General features: G+C 31.6%; 1 protein-coding gene across 1 annotated transcript; it reads left to right on the top strand.

Annotated features, from left to right (window-relative positions):
- Positions 1–8757: 8757 nt before the first annotated feature.
- LOC108905676 lies at positions 8758–12276 on the top strand. The gene is made up of 4 exons (XM_018708649.1): positions 8758–8778; positions 8846–8903; positions 10652–10935; positions 11106–12276. The coding sequence occupies exons 2-4, from the start codon at positions 8846–8848 to the stop codon at positions 11262–11264; spliced, it is 501 nt and encodes a 166-aa protein (XP_018564165.1). The 5' UTR covers positions 8758–8778; the 3' UTR covers positions 11265–12276.
- Positions 12277–21251: the final 8975 nt, after the last annotated feature.

Below are 21251 nucleotides of genomic sequence, written 5' to 3'. Positions count from 1 at the left end.
GTGCCCGGAGTTTCTAAATGGCACCGCAGGCGGAAAATTTTAAAATTTTCAAGGTCACGCGTTTTCCTGGCACTTCTGAATTTCAAGGAACAATGAATTTATAAAAAAAATACATATTTTCACAAGAATGATTTTTGAAATTGATACCTTTTTGAAATATCCATTTACGAATTACCTACTGATGGTATAATAAATTGGAATAAACTAAATATATTTTATTAAATTATTGAATATTGTTTATAAAAAAAAATCGTTTGTGAAATTTACCAACGATTCAACGAATTTTAATTTTCCTCGGCGTGTTATGATTTTTTCTTTATCTTTTTTTATATATATGTACATTATATTATATTCCGGGAGTTATACGTGCAAATCCGAAATCCGGGACCATACAGCTAATTCCCGGTACAATCACAGAAAATCCCGGTCATACCAATGTGGCTAGATGTTCTTTTAAAATGTCGTCAAGATCTACACTAAAATTTATGAGTCCACGAAACACATCAGGGTTGTCCGAATTTTCTGTCTCGTCGTGTCCGAGAAGTGCTAATTCGAAAGCTCCGCAAAATTTTATGCAATCTATGATTTTAAATAATACATGACGATTTTTCATTACCTGTTCATATGTTTCCGTATATTATCCCAATATGCAGAATCTAACTGACTTCTTATGTTTATTTTACCTAAAGACTTAATGACTTAAATCTTTCACACTGTATATTGTCCATGCTTTATCCCCACCGAAAAGTAAGCACGGAAAACAAAACAGTGAATATTTTAAATCACACCCGCACACCCACTCTGCTTTTGTGTATACATTATTGTTTTTTTATAACTTTTACTTCTTTTATTTTTAGTTTATCCTCATAAGGCAGAGAACCAAATAAAGTTTTTTTTTAAACGAAACGCTATTCATTTTAATAACTATAATATCCGTAGACGCCTAAACGAAAATATTCACACGTGCCGCTCGCAGAAATAAACCACCACATACCACGTACGAAATATTACTGCATTTACTGCAGACTGCAGCGCAGTGGCTGTCACTATTGCAGCCGCAAAAGCCCCTATCTCCGTGTACTGGGTCACGTGCCTGATCAGCCAATAAAAACAAAGGACGCATATAATTGTTCGCTGTCCACACATTGTGTATATGAGGTTGCATATATTAAGGAGCGTAGCTCGCGTCGCAATAAATAATAATATAAGCTCCTAGATTTATTTTAGCGCGAGTACATTTGGATTCTTTAAATATTTTGTTGATATTTAATATGATTAAATACATAAAATTTTATGTGTTCTGCAGCTCCGCAGCTCTTATGGTAAAACCGCCACTGAAAATATAATTTTATCAAAAGACGCTATTTTTGCCTCCCTTATACATTTTTTATAATTATTTCGGTTTAGTTTTAGTTTACTATGTAATTATAAAATTTATAAAAAAATGGTATTAATAGAAGTTGTCTGGAATCATGTGGGCCATGTAAAGAAAGTAAAGGAAAATGTTTTTAGCTTTACAGGGTATTTCGCTTGGGCTCTCTAAATGAGGCTAGATAGAGTCTAAACGGTAAGAGTTACAAACCTGCAGTTTTCACAGTTCATTTTGGCATAAATTACTCTGTCTTGTTATCTGTGAGCAAAACATGTACGATACAGACTCGGAAATACTGAGACCTACATTTAATAATCTTACAAATTGAAAAACTTTTTTTTCAAATTAAATGACCCATATTAATTATCATGGGTGAATGCAATATTGAATGCCCGTTCGATTGATATAAGGCTGCCCATAATTATCTCTAACAGTTTTCTGGAAAAATCGGGTTCATTTCTAAAGCCCGAAAAAGTAACTATGTAACAGCGTCAAGAAGGCCTTGCAATTGTATTAGTACAACGTCGATACATAGGATTTTACAAAAACACAGCACAGCATATCCTTATCCTTAAGACGTTAAACCAAGATGATGATTTTTTTAACCGGGTCATGTTTTCCGATGAGGCTACTTTTCATAAAAATGATTTCGTTAATAGTCATAATTGCCATTATTATGGCACAGTAAATCCTCACCAATTCCGGACAAGTCATAGCCAACGATGGTCTTTGAACGTGTGGGGAGCAATTTTGGGAACCTATGTCATTGGAACATTCTTTTTTAACCAACATCTAACTGGAGCAGTTAGATGCTGGTTCTAAAACTTTTTAACAAACACTCTAGAAGATTTGTTAGGTGACATTCCTCTAGCTATACTTCGAAGAATGTGAATGCAACTCCACCTCACAATACCGCTGCGGTGCTTTAGTTTTTACACGAAACTTTTCCCAAGAGATGGATGGGCCCGGGGACCAGTGAGTTGGCCTTCAAAGTGTCCAGCTATGACAAGTTTACGTTACACCACCAACTACTGCGGAAGATATGTGGCAGCGCAATACAGTAGCATTTCAAGAAATTACGCCAGAAGTGCTGATCAATGTTGAACAGTTTCTTAAAAACCGAATTCGTATGTATGTTAATGAAAATAGAGGACACTTCGAGCAATTGATGTAAATCAGCGGTCTAAGTATTCTTCTCCTTGTTGTGTTCCTAATTTCAGTTTGTTTCGTTTTGCGTTTTGTTTTAGTTGTTGTTAGTGGTTTACTTTTGTTTGTCAAACCACTTTTTAAACATGCCAGTAAATATTGACACTGTCAGTCCCAGACCTGATAAAACGTGAGAGAAAAGTGGTTTTGCAAGGCCTTCTTGACGCTGTTACGTAGCTACCTATTCTGACTTTAGAAAAGAGCCTGATATTTCTAGAAAACTGTTAAAGGTAAGTATAGACAACATTGTACCTGTCGAAAGGGCATTCAAGTTTGCATTTACCCATGACAATTAATATGGGTGCTTCCATTTGAAATAAAAGTTTTCTCTCGTAAGATTATTAAATATAGGCCTTAATATTTCCGAGTCTGAATAAGGTACACATCTTGCTCACAGATGACAAGATAGAGTAATTTATGCCAAAACTAACTGTGGAAACTGCAGGTTTCTAACTCTTACGATTTAGATGCTATCTGGAGCCTACCGAGTCTGGAGCAATTGTGGATCTCTGTCCGGTATTCAGGTAAGTGAGGTAATTTTGGAGTTTTCTACCGACCTCCTAAAGTAAGTGTCTCTGACGCATTTAATTTGTTAGACGAAGCCATGTCGCAGATTATGCATCTTTCAGACTATACTGTTCTAGCGGGTGACCTAAATATTGATTTGATGGTTCCTGATCCACCCGGTGTGGTTCATTTTCTCAATTTCTTAGAATCTTACAGTTTAATTCAATTAGTCAATGAGCCTACGCGTGTTACATCGAATTCGGAAACATTACTTGACATTTTAGTTACTTCTGACGCGGAATTAATAAATTCAGTTAAAGTTACTCATTCTCTTGGTATCTGTGATCATTCCTTAGTCTCGTGTTATATGTCCTATGCTAAATGTAAAAATACGGCATAATTTGTCACATACAGATATTTCATTTCGGTATAAAAAATCACGGCTAGGTAGAGATTGGACAATATTATAAGGAACTGAGAAATTATGTTACAGGAGCCATTCGCAGAGAAAAGAAGGCCTATCTTGATTATGTCGTAAAAAATAAAAATAGTAAATCTACTTGGAACACATTGAGATCTCTTGATATTCTTTCTGATTCTTGCGCTTTTGACTTTCCTGATAACATGAAGGATTCTAATGCTTTCAATAAATTATTTAATAGTATTTCACCTTTATTGCCTTCACCTGAGCAGAATAAGCTTCTAGAAAAATATCATTTGGCGTCATCTTCACACAATACTTTTTATTTTCATACTATTAGCCCTGAGGATGTTGTCAAATGTGTCGGTATGATCAAAAGTCATTCCACTGGCTCGGATCATATTTCCTTAAATATGCTCAAGCTTGTTGTACCTCATCTTATAAATCATATCACCTTTATTATTAATACATCAATTCTGACATCTACTTTTCCTCATGCTTGGAAAAATGCTAATGTTCTTCCTTTACCTAAATTATCTAATCCATCTGAACTGGGGCATTTTCGACCGATAAGCATTTTACCTACTATTTCCAAAGTGATTGAATTAATATTAAAATCACAAATATCACCATTTGTTCTTGATAATAATATAATTCCCCCTTGTCAGTCTGGCTTTAGGCCGCTGCACAGTACAACTACTACCTTGGCGCATATTACTGACGAAATCCTTAAAGCTACAGACAAGGATCTAGTCACATGTCTCATTCTTTTAGACTACAGTAAGGCGTTTGATACATTGGACCACAATATCTTATGCGATAAACTCATTTATTTAGGCTTTGACATCACCGCTTCCTCCTACATTCGTAGTTATCTGACCGGGAGATCACAACAAGTTGTTGTGAACTCAATTATGTCCGACACTTTGCCGGTGACTCATGGGGTACCTCAGGGGTCCATATTGGGGCCTCTGTTGTTTTCCTTATATATTGCCGAATTCTATAAATATTTAAACACGTGCAGAGTGCATCATTACGCAGATGATTCACAAGTTTATTACAGTTTTCCTGTAGGGGATACAAACTCTTCAATAATGATTTAACATTATTACTTAATATCTCAGCCGCTCACAGGTTACAATTGAATCCAAATAAGTCCAAATAAGTGTTAGTATTTGGTCCCAAAAAGAAAAGATGCACCGTAAAATCCCAGATCAATGTTAAATTGGGAAACACTGTGTTAGACGTTGCTGATAGTTGTCTTGTAGAAGAATCTGGGGCTCTTGTTTGATGATGAGTTAAGATTCACTAAACATGTAAATACTCTTTGTCGCTCATCTTATATTACGTTAAAGCAACTTTATCCTCGTAGAAGTATAATGAGCACGGCGAAGTTAAAAATTAACATATGTGTTTCTCTATTTTTTTCAAGATTGTCGTACTGTGACTGTGTTTATGGGCCAGCCCTTCTAAATACTGATATAATACGATTACAGAGAATTCAGAACAGTTGCTTTAGGTTTGCGTACGGTGTCAGAAAATTCGAACGAGGTGTGAGCGACTTAATTCGAAATAACGGTTATCTTAACCTTGTAAACACTCGGAGATTGCATCTATTAAGTCTTAGTCACAAGATATTGATCAGTAGTACTCCTGAATACAGGAAATTGCAAAGGCTCCACAAAGAATCTGCATCATTTAAATCTCGCTACTCGCGTCTCTTAGAAATTCCTCACCACGCCACTGCTTTATACACTAGAAGCTTTGTCTATTAGGCTTGCAAGAATTATAATGCTTTACCTGTAGAATTTAAAAACCATTCAATACTGAATTTCAAGAAAAAAATAAAGCATTATCTCTCGCATGGGACTCGTACCAGTGATTGACCAGGTTTTCGTCGCTCTTATTATTATATCGCATAATTTAACTTTTTTCTCTTTTTCTTTTTTTTTAGCTTTTTCTTTAGTTTATTTTTGTATTTAGTTATTATCTACATTTTGCTTTAATGGTTTTCGTACATTTGTTCTATGATTTTATTTTGTACGTTTATTTATTGGAATGATTATACCCGGATGTGACAACATATACATATGTTATTTTCTCTCGGGGGGTTAAGTTGAAAAGCAGTCTCGGCTGACACTTCGCCCCCTTCCTCATATTCACTTTTCTTTATATGATGCTCAATTTTTGTATTGTCATATGAGGATTCAATAAAGGCAATTTATTATCTAGCCTCATTTAGAGAGCTGAAATCGTGATTTTTTTCAAAAACAACTGATTATCTCGAAAACGATAAGTTTTAAGCACCATGTACATTTAATAAACTCTACCTAGTATTAACCAAGGAATTCAAAAATGCAATAATATACAGGGTGTTCCATTTAAAATAACAAAGTTATATAGCGCCCACGCGAAATGGAATAACCTGTAAATCTAAAAATATTTTCCTTACATGACCCACATAATTTCAGACAACTTTTATTAAAACTATTTTTTATAAATTTTACAGTTGCAGAATTACAGAAGAATCCCTCTTAGGTGGAACACCCTGTATATTCCAAAATCTTTGGATGTTCTATTACCAACTTGATCACTATAATTGTCGTCTGTATTTTTATGTCGTTAGTCGTAAATTTAACTGAAATTTTACTGTTCCTATTTTTTGTATAGTAGAAAAATGCTTCCAATCTAGATTTCATAAATCCGTATTTCCCACTGTCCTAATCCACACAACATCAGGGCTGAAATTTAATTTAAAACCCTCTTNTTATTTTATATTATATGAATATTTCATAATTTTATCAAAAGACGCTATTTTTGCCTCCCTTATACATTTTTATATAATTATTTCGGTTTAGCATACTGTAACTCTATAACTATAAAATTTATAAAAAAAATGGTATTAATAAAAGTTGTCTGGAATCATGTGCGTCATGTAAAGAAAGTAAAGGAAACTATTTTTAGCTTTACAAGGTGTTCCATTTCACTTGGGCGCCACATAACTTTGTTGTTTTAAATGGAACACCCTGTATATTATTGCGTTTTTAAATTCCTTGGTTAATACCAGGTAGAGTTTGTTAAATTTACATGGTGTTTAAAACTTACCGTTTTCGAGATTTCAGCTCTCTAAATGAGGCTATATTGCGTCTAAACCGTAACAATTACAACCCTGCAGTTTTCACAATTCATTTTGGCATAAATTACTCTATCTTGTTATCTGTGAGCAAAACATGTACATTATTCAGGCTCGGAAATACTGAGACCTACATTTAATAATCTTACAAATTGAAAAACTTTTTTTTTTTCAAATGAAATGACCCATACTAATTATCATGGATGAATGCAATATTGAATGCCCTTTCGATTGATATAAGGCTGTCCATAATTATATCTAACAGTTTTCTGGAAAAATCAGGTTCATTTCTAAAGTCCGAAAAAGTAACTATGTAACAGCGTCAAGAAGGCCTTGCAATTGTATTAGTACAACGTCGATACATAAGATTTTACAAAAACACAGCACAGCATATCCTTATCCTTGAGATGTTAAACCAAGATGATGATTTTTTTAACCGGGTCATGTTTTCCGATGAGGCTACTTTTCATAAAAATGATTTCGTTAATAGTCATAATTGCCATTATTATGGCACAGTAAATCCTCACCAATTCCGGACAAGTCATAGCCAACGATGGTCTTTGAACGTGTGGGGAGCAATTTTGGGAACCTATGTCATTGGAACATTCTTTTTTGACCAACATCTAACTGGAGCAGTTAGATGCTGGTTCTAAAACTTTTTAACAAACACTCTAAAAGATTTATTAGGTGACAACATGATGCTGCTACACACCTCACAATACCGCTGCGGTTCTTTAGTTTTTACACGAAACTTTTTCCAAGAGATGGATTGGGAGCGGGGACCAGATATAACAAGTTGCTACTTCTTTTTACGTTACACCACCAACTACTGCGGAAAATATGTGACAGCGCATTACAGTAGCATTTCAAGAAATTACGCTGGACATGCTGACCAATGTTGAACAGTATTTTAAAAACCGAATTCGTTTGTGTGTTAATCAATATGGAGGAAACTTCGAGCAATTGATGTAAATCAACGGTCTAAGTATTCTTCTCCTTGCTGTGTTCCGAGTTTCAGTTTGTTTCGTTTTGCGTTTTGTTTTGTTTATCGAACCACTTTTTAAACATGCCAATAAATATTGACACTGTCAATCCCAGGTTTAAAAAAATGTGAGAGAAAAGTGGTTTTGCAAGGCCTTGACGCTGCTATATAGCTACCTTTTCGAATTTTAGAAATGAACCTGATTTTTCTGGAAAACTGTTAAAGGTAAGTATGGACAACCTGTGGAAAGGGCATTCAAGTTTGCATTTACCCATGATAATTAATATGGGTGATTCCATTTGAAAAAATAGAGTTTTTCAACTCGTAAGATTATTAAATGTAGGCATTAGTATTTCCGAGTCTGAATAAGGTACACATTTTGCTCACAGATGACAAGATAGAGTAAATTATGCCAAAACGAACTGTGAAAACTGCAGGTTTCTAACTCTTACGGTTTAGATGTTATCTAGCCTCATTTAGAGAGCTGAAATCGTGATTATTTAAAAAACAACTGATTATCTCGAAAACGAAAGTTTTAAGCACCATATACATTTAATAAACTCTACCTAGTATTAACCAAGGAATTCAAAAATGCAATAATATACAGAGTGTTCCATTTAAAATAACAAAGTTATATAGCGCCCACGCGAAATAGAATACCCTGTAAATCAAAAAATATTTTCCTTACATGACCCACATAATTTCAGATAACTTTTATTAAAACTATTTTTTTATAAATTTTACAGTTGCAGAGTTACATAAGAATCCCTCTTAGGTGGAACACCTTGTATATTCCAAAATCTTTGGATCTTCTATTACCAAACTGATCACTATAATTGTCGTCAGTCGTAAATTTAACTGAAATTTTACTGTTCCTATTTTTTGTATAGTAGAAAAATGCTTCCAATCTAGATTTCATAAATCCGTATTTCCCACTGTCCTAGTCCACACAACATCAGGGCTGAAATTTAATTTAAAACTCTCTTTCTTCAATAATTTAGAATATACCTATATCTAACGTATCCAAGTATTTTAAACACCTACTATTAGCCAGATCCTGTGGGCCACGGTAAAAATCATGCAGTTTTTAATTCAATAACTTGTTTCGTCCGATGGGTAAGAGATTAGAAGTGCTTGCTGTTAGTTTATTTGAGCAGGTAGGTACAACCAGTTACTGGCAGTTTTGTGTTCTCTTTGCTAACGTAGCGGTACTATCGTCCAAAGATGCTTTTAACCAAAAAATCAACGATATTTCTTTTTTTCTTCGTCAAATATTGTTATGGTAAGTTGAACAGTTATTTTATTACTTGATTATATGCAATGTGTTAAATTTAAATGCATAACTTTTTATTTAGGTATATGTGAAAGATATTTTTTGAAAACATCCCAACGTATTCTTACAGAGGGTGACTTAAAACATAAATGTAGGTCCCAGCTTTCGCAATACTGTATACGGTGTATTTCACTTAATTAGGAACAGGGTTTTAGATAATTCATACATATTTTACAATATTTAAATTTTTTGGCAAAACACTTTTTCTGATGTTGCCTGGTTTTATTCGTGATTTGTTGAAGGGTGAGCTAAAAAATATTTTTATTAAACTCTACTGAAAAACTGAAAAAATTGGTACAATGTTTGGAGACAGAATCCGTTGGAACACTATATTGTGAACAATTATTAAAATATTTTGAAACTATATCAAGCATTCAAAAATAAACATTAAAGTTTTTAATAGTTTTAAAATTTGGCGTCCATATTCACTATATTATGATAGAGAACTCTGTTCCGTTCTTTTCAAGAAAATTAGTATTTATATATTTACAGGTGTTCTAAATTAACTATACTATATTTGGCCAAATACTAGCATATTAATGTGTCCTGGTCATTTGTCCCGTCGAGGACTCAAATTCTTCCACTCCAACCCAAAATATATTATACAAATTTTTCCATTAAAAATAAGACTAATATAAATTAATTCTGCAAAACAACTTTCTTCCTCAAATCGATAAATTTAGATCTATGTTTACACAAATGATTTTTGGTTCAATTTAGGAAATAACAAATGAAAAAGTGATTGATATTAAATTAAAATGATGTTAAATTAAACATTTATATTCTTCTCCATAACATCTTTAATAATTATTATTAGCAAATGAGCAATTTCTCATTGTTATTAGTATTAGATACAAGCAGAACACTGAATATGAAATTACAACAATTATTCAAGGTACTATAAACTTTTTCAATTATGTCACGGATTTATTAATGTTAATGTTATGATATGTTAATTTTAATAATACAAGAAAAAATCAAGAGGCCATTTTTTATGTAGAATTGTATACTTTACAACTTTTATATGAAACTTTTTTTTTCTAGCCCTTACCCGTTTTGAGTTATCTTGAAAAACCCCTTTGTTTTATCTTTTTTCACCCTTGGCCGGGGGTTGAACAAAAAATTACTGTTACGTATTGTTATAACATACCTCAAACTAACTCATATCAAAAATTCAGGCAAGTTGACCAAAATTTCTATTTAAAGGCTTATTTAATTGGACTATTATGTAATAATGGACCACAATGCTTTGTACTGCAAATAATCCATTTACAAAAATGGGAGGCTATAACTCCGAAAGAGGGGGCCAGTTGGCAAAAAGAAAGAATACGGTTTCCCTAAATTTGTCTTAAGAATCTAAATTTTGTTGCATGAATTTCGGGACACCCTGTATTAAAAATACAGATATTAATAGTTAAATTTCAAGTTCATAGGGTTGTATTATGATATAAAAGTAATATATTCTTCTTTAGTGGAAGTTATGGTATTCCTGGATGCGGAGGTTTGGAAAACACTTAAAAAAAGTAGAAATAGTGCAAAAAGCTATAATAATTTAATTACTGTTTTTTTTTCGATTACTACGTACTCTCTTTCAAACTGACTTTTTTGGAATTTACTAGAAGGGCCCATTGATCTAAAAGGTCATAGGATTTAGATCTAATAAAAGAGAAATATTAATTTTATTTTTATTTTAATAGGGGACAAAAACGGACCCCAATCCCTTCCAGATATTTTAAAAATATTTAGTGCAGGAGAATACAGTTTTCGAGTTGGACAGCCCTTATCAGTACACAACCCTCAAGTATCAAGACATCAAATTCATAAGGTGCAACTTGTGGATACAGCAGGTTATGGCAACTGCCTGGGTCTCACGATTGATACTTCTGAAACCGTAATATTGGAATGCCCAGGGAAAAAGGCAGTGAATCCTGGTTGTTTCGACGTTATCACTGTGAATAAATCTTCTGCATCAGATAGACAGGTTTGATTTCTAATCACTTAATTATACTTAATTATAATTATATAATTAAATAATTATGTAGTGGTATATGTATACTTTCTGTAATAATAGTGCTTCTTTACATATTTAATATTAACTTACTTAATATTAAGGTGGAACTGTGTGTATTGACGTGCTCTAATTTATTTCAGGTAACAGTGGCGTGCGTACAGGCAGTAAGTTCTAAATGCGTGGGAATAACAACTCCCAATAGTTTGAAAATAAGTTTAAGTTGTTTGTCATCAGAATCAAAATTCCCATTGTCAAGTACAATTGTTGTACCCAATAACGGACCACCTCCTAGAATGTAATTCACTAATTTACTAAAACGAGTGTTTGTTTATCATTCTGAAATAATTATCTCTAAGTATTACCATACGTAGTTACTGCTTTATAACGATTTATAATTTTATATCCGAATGATAAGTCACTTAATACCACCAGTATGGTTTTCTTAATAAGTGCTCGACTAACAATCGAAAAACTAACAACATTCATAAATGAAGGTTTCGAAAAAGGTTCTCAGTTTTTAGATCTTACTAAAAAAATTGACTGTGTATCACATAAGATTTTCATTGATAAACTGAAATCATGTGGTGGGTTTACTGTAAACAGTAGAATTGAAGAAATCATAGGTATGTCACAAACCGTCAGTGGAGTATAACAATAAAAATTCCCGTTTAACTAAAGTATGTCAAACATGGAGTACCTCAAGGATCTGTACTGGAACCAATTTTTTTTAATAAATACCTACAAACGATTTCCTGAATTCATTAAATAATGACGTCTTAAATATTCTATTTACTGATGACACTAACATATATAATAAATAAAAAATTATTATACTTACTAGATAATATTCCTAGTTTACAGTCAAATGTTCAGAAGTGCAAACACTCTTTAAATATAGCTAAGACTAAGACCATCATATTTACCTTAAGAGGAATTGATAGTGGCATAAATACACATTTTGCTAAATTCCTGGATCTGGATTCTAAATTAATTGATAGCAATTTAGAATCTAGATATACAAAAAACTGAATCGCAAAAAATCTGTATTTACTACGGAACCTGGTTGGTAAACTATCATTAAATATTTAAAAAAATTAGTTATTATAGTTTTATTTATAAAATCTGAGCACATTTCAGACTAGAAATGAGTTCGATTAAATAATGCCTTTTAAGATATTAAACAATTTTTTGTAAGCCTATTTGTTGTTATATTTTATTTACTATTTTAATTATTCACATTTTAATGCCATTTTGTGACTATAGTTAAGGCTATGGTATATTTTACTTTATTTAATGTGTCTTTTTTGTGTTTTGACGTATGTAGACACTATGTGTAATAACATGAAATTGTATTAAACTAAATTAAATTGATTAATTAATTAATACGTAGGTAATAAGTTGGAAATATAAAATGTATTAATTATAGTTTCATACATGCATAAATGCTTTTCATTCTACCACTCGTGTGTTCTGTTTCTACAAACAAATATAAACGGATTTTTATTTATTTATTTATTATATTTGTTTATTTAATTTACACCACCTGACAGTTAAAACCAATTAATAGGTGGGAGAAATAGCTAATAAAAATAGATACATTAACAAAATCATAAATTACTAAAGTACAAAAGTAAAAAAAACAGTTAACAGTTTTTTTACAGGACAAATACAGTTTTTGTATGTATAAGTTTTAAATTGATACAAAAATTACAAACAATACTATATTACACCTTACAAGTTTTATAGATAAAGATTCCCTCAATTTTCCAATTTATTAGAGCAAGTTATAGAGCAAGTTAAGTAGATCGATATCATTAAATCCTCTAGAAAATCTAATTATAAAATCTACATTTTCAAAAGCAGACGATTAGAGTTCAAGACTACCAGTGTATTTATTATGTTCTTCTATCCTCCTTTCTTCACAGAAAATAATTATTTCGACACGTATAATTATTCTTTTTTCCTTTTTTTCTTCTTCATGAAAATCAAAACTTTCCGCCTGCTAAGATTTTTTTCTGAACGTGAATGAAGTATGTTGTCCCTTTGATAAGCCAAAAAAGCCTAGTGCATAAATTAACTGGCATCCACCACAAGATATAGCAGCAACGTTTAAGCAAGCATAAGTCTCTTTTAGTTTTGAATAATCTTTTTAATTGTACACCTCATAAATATACTTTTTGGATACGTTTCGCATCAGCTTATAACGATTTTAATTTAGAATTTTATTTTAACATAACACAGGTAAATTACTTTCAATAGTTGAACAAAATATTAACTTTTGGAGAGATATACTTATATATATATATATATATATATATATATATAAGTCCATAGAAGAAAAATGCTCAGTAAAAACGAAACGGCTTTTCGAAAATATTATTTATAATTCTATAACACGTAATGTATCAGTGTTTTACATGTAGGACCGAGGGCAAACATTCTCTTGAAATGTGAGAANTCTATATATATCGCTCTTCTCTAGAAGAAAATTTCATAGTGGAGATTAAGTCCTCTGACTGGTATTTATACATATTTACTGTGTGCATTGGACTCTGGTTCTGATGCATGAGCTTGTAGTTGTTGTTTGCGTCGTTCCATGTAGAGTGTTGGCCAAAATCCTCTCCTCTCACCAGAACTCTATTGTTAGTTTAGCCTATCTGATGTCTGAGGATATCGTGTAATGTGGAAATGGAATAAATGGGAAAATACGTCAGTATGATGTTAAAGATCATTTAAAAAATAACAACCTAGAAAAGTTAGCAGTTAGGAAGCGCATGTCAGATTCAGGACATGCAATAGGTGAGAGAGAAGATTTGGACCAAGGCTTCTAAGGAAAAAATATAAAAATGCAAAAAGATCGTGATATTTTCAGAGTTTCAGAGATATAAGAATTACTGGAGGAACTACCTGGAATTTGGACACGACTCATCCGTAAAAAATCAAGTACCGCACGGTTTGGCAAAATCCCAAAAAGCTGACCAAAAACTAAAAAATAAAGTTTCTAGTTTCTACTGTTGGGTTGGCTAGAGTAATATCCCGTGTCTCAATCCGTTAGTATTAGAGTCAGATTTACATATCTTTATCAAAATGGAATCAAGTCATAAAAGTAAGTAGATTGCGATTAGGCAGGTTAAAGTACTCAATATTTTTATAGAAAATAGTAACCTACTAAACTTACGTGAATTTTACGTTATAATAAAATGAAAAAATATTTAGTTTTGAAGAAAGAAGTTTAAAATTCTGCAGAATTCTGTAATTTAAATTATTAGATATAAAAGACAAAACTATTATTTGTAAAATAAAAAAACAGCTATGTTTAAATGCCTAACAAGTTTTTATATGGGTTTTTGTAAAATGTAAAATAAAATGAAGTTCATCTCCGAAAATCATATCGCGAACGCAAATACTCGAGAACAAAGACCCTGGATGAAAATTTTTCAAGATTTCTAATATCAGATCTATATCAAGTTGTAGGCAACTACCTACTTACAAAACAGCTTAGATCACTGTCGTCAGATGCAATAACATTGTTATTACCTCCAACTATGAGACATGAAAAGGTTGCGGATGAAGAAGAAATTGTTTCAACTTCAGAAAATTTGACGGATGCTGATGCTGCTACAAATGAAGATTTTTCATCTGACGGTGATTCTTTTCTTTTATAAAAAAAAAATAATTTTATATTGTAACTTTGGCACGGGATTCAAATAAAGAGTTTCCAATAATTATTTAATAGTGTGCATCAATAGTTTTATGTCAATTGACATTTTTACATTTTCTTCACGTTTAATAAATGTAACCTTATTTTAATTAATATTTGCTGTTTAAAAAGAATACAATGTTCTGAAATTATATTTTGTTTAAAAAATAATTATTTTCTTATAAATAAACAATTTTTAATTAATAATTTTTTATTTGACTGATTTCTTATGTTTGCCATATTATATCCACCATTTTGTATTTTATAACTTTAAATTCTTAATCTACGACTCGGAAAATTCTTCTTTTCAAAAATTTTTTACTTCTGATATGGCTATATTTAATCCTCCACATTGAATTTTGTAATTTTGATCCCAAATTCGTAATCAGCGACTCCATAAACCCTTTCAGGTTGATTTCTACAAATTTTTATTTTTATCCACCTTTTTGCTGCCCCACTGCGACACCGGCCAATGACTACTAGCCGCAGCAGATATAAATATCAGCCAGAAGATTTAATCTCCAGTTTCAGAGTCAAGAAACCTAAACCGATGACGCACAGTGGTAATTTCTTTTTTATTCTTCTTCAAATATGCTTAATTTATGGTGCGATAATTTGATATATCTATATATAGGAATTTTTTAAATCGAGTGAGAATCCATCAGCCTCAACACCAAAGATTCGGTATTTAAAAATAAAATTGACATTTTTGTAACAATGAATAAAAATTAGAAGTAGAAAAAAACAAAAACAAACCAAAAAACAAAAAAATAAATAAAAATTTAAAAAAACAGAAAAACAACTCTTTTAAAGACTGCTACCTTGACACGGTTGAGCTTAAGTCTTACATAAATAAAGATAACGAAATGCAGTCCATCGAATAATTTCGGCAAATAATATAGATTTTGTGTTTGAGTTTTTAACTGAAATTGTTGAAATTTTTATAATTTTTCGAATGAAATTTTATCTATACAGGCTGTTACAAATTCGCTTCTTACTACAGGGATCTCGGAAGCGGTAAGAGGTACGACAATTCAATAAACAAAGAAATCTAAAAAAAAAATTTAGATTTTGGAACGAATACACTGAAGATGAATTTCTCGAGACAAAACGTTTGAATCTGGTTCGGGCTGAGGCAGTACAGTATTGGGGGTCATGAAGGCTTGCAAAAAATGTAATAAAATTTCCAGGGTCGTATTTAAAAACAAATGAAATTGATGATGGTCCTGGAGAGACGAAACGTTACATATAAAAATTGATTATGCCGTTCGATAGAGGGCAAAAAGTGGCCATGAGAAAGGGTTCTTCTTTTTTCAATATCACCTCAAACAAGGCTGAAATGAAACAAAAACGGATTTCCAAAATTTCGTTTTTTTTAATATTTCGAAAATTAATCATGTTAGCCTTGATTTTTTAGAGGCATAATGTTGGTCCCATGATTACGCAACTTTGCCCCCATTTAAGCTAGTTTGTATCTCTTACCGTTTTCGCGATCAATGTGGCGAGAAGCGAATTTGTAACAGCTTGTATATAAATATCCACTTATTTTTCTGGGTTAGGTTTTATGGACATAACATAGGTTCGAGACTTCAGTAATATTAGCTCCAAAATCGAGTTTTCAAGGAGTCACATTCTTTGGTTTGGAAAATATCCTTCATTTGACTTTCTAGTTCAGATTTCTTGGATTTGAGGTTAGATATTTAAGAATAGAGGTTAGGGGCTTCAAAAATAAAAAATATTTGTTCCAGAAAATAGTTTTCAAGGACTTTTATTCTTTGGTTTGGGACATATACATTCTATCAAATTCTAGCTCAAGTTTTAACAGCTTGAAGTTGGTTTTTGAGGGTTTGGGGTTAGGTTTTTATGGGTGAAGGTTTAGGCTTTAGAGTTAGGAAATATAAGCTCAAAAAAATAGTTTTCAAGTAATTATAGATTTAGAAAAGAGTCAGTGTATTACTTTGAAGTTAGGTTTGATGAATTTGAGGTTGTATTTTTGGGTTCTGGTTTAAACTTGAAAAGCATTGTGAAGCTATATGATTATTTTCGTAGTTTAATCAACCTCAGACACAAAAATTATTTTTTTATTTTTAAATACCGGTGATTATTCGGATGTAACTCGGAATCGATATACTTGAGCAGGACATGCAAGAGTAGCACGTAGTAAGGCTAAATTTAAGCAACAAAATAAATTGCAGCAAAAGTACAAGCGACTTCTTTATCAGGAAAATTATCGCCTGAAATTCCGGCCCATGTTTCGGTAAATTGTGAAAAGGGGTGTACTTGTATTTGTTGCATTAAATATAGCTGAACAGTGGAATTGCAGCTCCGCCCAAACTCTGCTCCGGAGCCAGAATAAAAACGAATAGATTTGCCGTGCACCGAGCAAATGGAACAACCGGCGCGTTTTTATTAACCTACTACAAACAATTGCTTTTCATATTTCCCCGGCCCACTTTTATATTACGCGATGACATTCTATTACCCGCCGGAGCGCTGTTGTATTGTAATGTTTTGACGGGCACGTAAATGGAACGAACCAAGCAAAGAAAATGGATGCTCATTATGTAATATTCAATTGCTTTTCGGAATTAAGCGAGGTAATGTAAAATAAACAACTCCAGTGCACGCCAGTTGTGTAGGGAACAGGTCTGTAGCGGGTACGTTTATGTCACACTGGCTTGCAATAAATAAAAGTCGTCTACATGATGTTTTATTAATTATTTTTGTAAATTGTCTCAATTAAAGTTGGAAGTCTGTAGGCTTAATTTGCAAGCTTCCATTATAGATGTTACTGAACAATTTCCATGCTGGTTGCCACGTCGCACAGTGGAAATATGGGAAAAAATTCTACGCACTCGGCAATTTTATCCGTACTGTGGCAATTTCTTTTCTATTTTTCTTCAAATATGCTAAATTTTATGATTTTGGTGCTACACTTTGATATATCTATTATAATATTAAAATATAAATTTTGGATGTGCGTGTGTGTTTTTTTTTGTCTAGATTATATTTTTTAGAAAATTCTCAGGAGTCGGTTCTCACAAACTAGTACAATGCAACACACTTTGGAATGAATAGTTTGAAATTTATAAGTGTTTATTCAAAATTTTGTTATATTAATTTTGACTTGAAGACTTTATAAACTCAAATTTATGAATACCTTTTTTTATATATATAGAATATGTTTCCCACAATAAAGAATATTTTTAACAAAATTTGCCTTTTTCTGTTCCGCCTACAAATAATATAAGGAATAATTAAAACAATTTCTATTAATTAACTTTATCTATGAAATCCGGATTAGGACTCCTTATATTTTTTACCTATCATTCAGGAGCATCTTTAGATCTAAACAAGAATGAAAATTGGTCAGAATTAAATAAAATGGCTGTTCGTTTAACAGATTATGTCAGAGCTCTTCGAAATATCGAATTATTTAATTTATTAGTGATTGGATTCCGCTAATTTTTGTACAGATAAGTCCTGTGGTTTGTTATTTATACTTTGCAAAGATTTGATGCGAGAGAAAGCATGATTTATTTGGAATAGTTAGCCATATTTTAATGCACTGTATTTTAGGTACCTGTTACGTTGTGAAATTTGTAGTTTTCTTTGCTGGAAACTACGTAGAAGCCTTGCAGACTATTTATGGGGCCACTGGAAACTGCCTTGGAACTGCTTTCTACTGCTGGTAGCATAAAATTTTCATGGATTGCCAAAATAAATTTTTCTGGACACTGACAAACTATAGATTTACTGCTAAGTATTTAATTTTCTTCCTTGGACTCTTTCTTTTTGTTTTATTTTTAATTTTTCGGAAGCTGCGTCTCCACGCTGTACATCTTGCAAAACCCAAGCCGTAACCAATCAATAATTTCTTTGTTTTTATCCGCCTTCCTGATTATTCTGTCCCTAGCTTTGCTTAAGTTCGATTCACAGAAATTTTCAGTCTTTGGATATCCTTTTCAAACACTTTTTTACACCACTACTTATAACTAACACATTTTTAACAAATGTCCTTATACTTCTATTTACAATTCTATAAATTATTTACTAAAATATTCTTTATTTTATATTTTTTAGGTCATCTCTGCGTATTCTTACAAAGCCACCTTTAGCTTTGACATTTGTGAAATTTATTATAAAATTTGACATTTGATGAAAAATTTTTATGTTATGGTATATGTTGGATTGAGATATCTTTTTTAAGTTTAATCGTCTTCCTGCGATATGTATACCTGATTAATCTATAGACTTTAAGCTTTCATTTGATCTAAGTCACTCTAGGTTTAAATTTGTTTTTCTCTATGTACTGAGTACTAACAAGTGTCGACGTCATGCATTTTATGAAAATTTATTCTGTACTTGAGAATAAAATTAAAAGATTATTATTTTTTTTATACTATGTAATATCATTGTTCATTACTAGTTTTATATCCAGAATTTCCATATTAACAATTTTATACCAATTTCGTGTTGCTATAATAATAATTAAAATTTTTATACGACTTTAAGTTCGGTCAGGCAATATTTTCATTTGAGTTTCTACATTAATATTTCAAATTCGTTACACTATATACGAATTTTTTAAATCGAGTGACAACCTATTAGTATCAACATCAAAGTAAGAATATTTTTTGATATTATATTATTTCTGCATTGTCTCGTTGTCGCAGCTTATTTCTTTTCAACGTCCACTTTGTCAATTTCGTAGTCAAATGTAGTAATTATTTATAATTTACACTTTGTGTGCTAATATCTACTCTTAGAAGAAAGATATCGAGTTGCGGTTTTCACTTACGTCTTAGGCCTTCAATGCTATATTTCATCGTGTAAAAACAAACATACCATTCTATCTGATTTTTCTAAGAAAATTTGCGAAATTTGTAAGCATGTCCTATAACGCCCCCTAGCGGCGACGGTAATCTTTAAGTAGAAATAGCTTAAAATGCAGTCGATAGATTAAAGAAAGCTCTTTGCAACGAGGCCAAATTTGTTAAATTCCATTAGGGCTAATTGGAGTAATCGGCATTATAAGAAAATTGCTTTGAAGTCTCCCCACCACTTTATTGTTGGAGATAGAACAAAAAGTGTTATACAAAAAAGAGTCAACATTGTTTAAGGATCATACTATATATTGTTATAATTAGTATGTGTGTGTGGTTTGTTTATATAATTAATATACTATGATTTTGCTGTGTATATGTGCATGCTGCTGTGTTGGTATGCTTTGGTTTAATTATTGTCAATTCTACCCTGGTTAGCTTTAGACTCTTCCCAGTAGTGAGTTCTAGTGAGGTTAAAACTTTGTACAAACCCAAACAATACACCACACTAAACAAAAGATATTATTCAAAATTTAATTAATTAATTTATTTTTATTCAACAATAAATTATAATCGTGAAATGTTCAGGTAAAATTTCGGGGTATTTGGAACTTTTCATAAAGTAGTATTCAACTTTACTCGTTATTGTGTACTGTTGGTTACCTATACTTAATACGATTAAACTGATCTTAAAATTTCTTTCCTAATGTGTTACTTTGCCTACTTTTATACTTAAATATCTATCAAAATTTTTAATAATGCTACTTTTTATTATTGTTAGTATAGTGAAGTTAAAGTTACCTACTATTTATTATGTATGAAGAATTTGTATTAATTTCAAATTATTATACCTATCGGTTTTTTATGGCTTTTGGGATTGTATTTATCATTCTCTTTTGCTAGTTAGTTTTATGTTATAAGATTTCGTAATTCTTTGTGCACAAAGTTAGCTCTACGTATATCTTGTCGATTTTTAATTTCGAACTGCTTGCCCTCTTATACTAGGCCTGGATATCGTCCTGGAATCCTCGTTTTCCTGAATTTACTGGATAGTTGGAACCTGCTGCTTACTTTGTCTGGAATATCGTCTGGTCTGTCCTGGATGTCGTCTTGGAGTCCTTTGAAGGGACTGGACTTTTGAATCCCTTTGGCCCAACTTTAATTTTTCTTTGTACTGGAATACTAACTTTGATTGTCTTACTATATTTCACTGTAATTATTACTATTTATATGGGTTTTTCCCACTTCATTTCTTTTCAACCACTTCTCTCTGACAAATCTTTCGTAACTCTATTTTTTCATTATCATACTCTCTTGATTTTTTTATCCCTTATTAAGGTCTTTTCACATATATGCCTGTTCTTTTAAATTCAGTTTTCTTTTCCACTTCACTTCGCTTCACTTTTATAATTTACAATTTTACAATCACATTCCAGTTTATTTACAAAAATTTTAACTTATATTTCAAAATGTTCCTTAATTCTATATTTTTATTTGAATTTCATATGTAATATTTTCTGACTTGTGAATCCAACTTTATTTTTCACATTTCACTGACTATATTCTTATTGATATATAAAATTTTACTTCGGACATTAATATTTCTTAATACCTATCTTACTTACTCATAATACTACTATTAAATAAAATTATGATATTTTAGATTTCTTTTGCTATATGTCCCTTGCTGTTACTAATTAATCTTGATTATGTTTTTCCGATAATATCTTGGCATCTACGCTATTTGACTAAAATGATAA

The sequence above is a fragment of the Anoplophora glabripennis genome, unplaced genomic scaffold (assembly GCF_000390285.2).
Source record: "Anoplophora glabripennis isolate ALB-LARVAE unplaced genomic scaffold, Agla_2.0 scaffold211, whole genome shotgun sequence".
Classification (NCBI taxonomy): Eukaryota; Metazoa; Arthropoda; class Insecta; order Coleoptera; family Cerambycidae; genus Anoplophora; species Anoplophora glabripennis.
The sequence above is the reverse complement of the archived record's forward strand: the minus strand, read 5'-3'. Positions and strand labels throughout refer to the sequence as shown.

Excerpts from the sequence above, each read along its gene's own strand:
- LOC108905676 (XM_018708649.1), top strand. The coding sequence starts at position 8,846 with ATGCTTTTAACCAAAAAATCAACGATATTTCTTTTTTTCTTCGTCAAA. Across the intron at positions 8,904-10,651 it reads CTTCGTCAAATATTGTTATG|GGGACAAAAACGGACCCCAA; the intron begins GTAAGTTGAACA and ends TTATTTTAATAG. Across the intron at positions 10,936-11,105 it reads CTTCTGCATCAGATAGACAG|GTAACAGTGGCGTGCGTACA; the intron begins GTTTGATTTCTA and ends AATTTATTTCAG.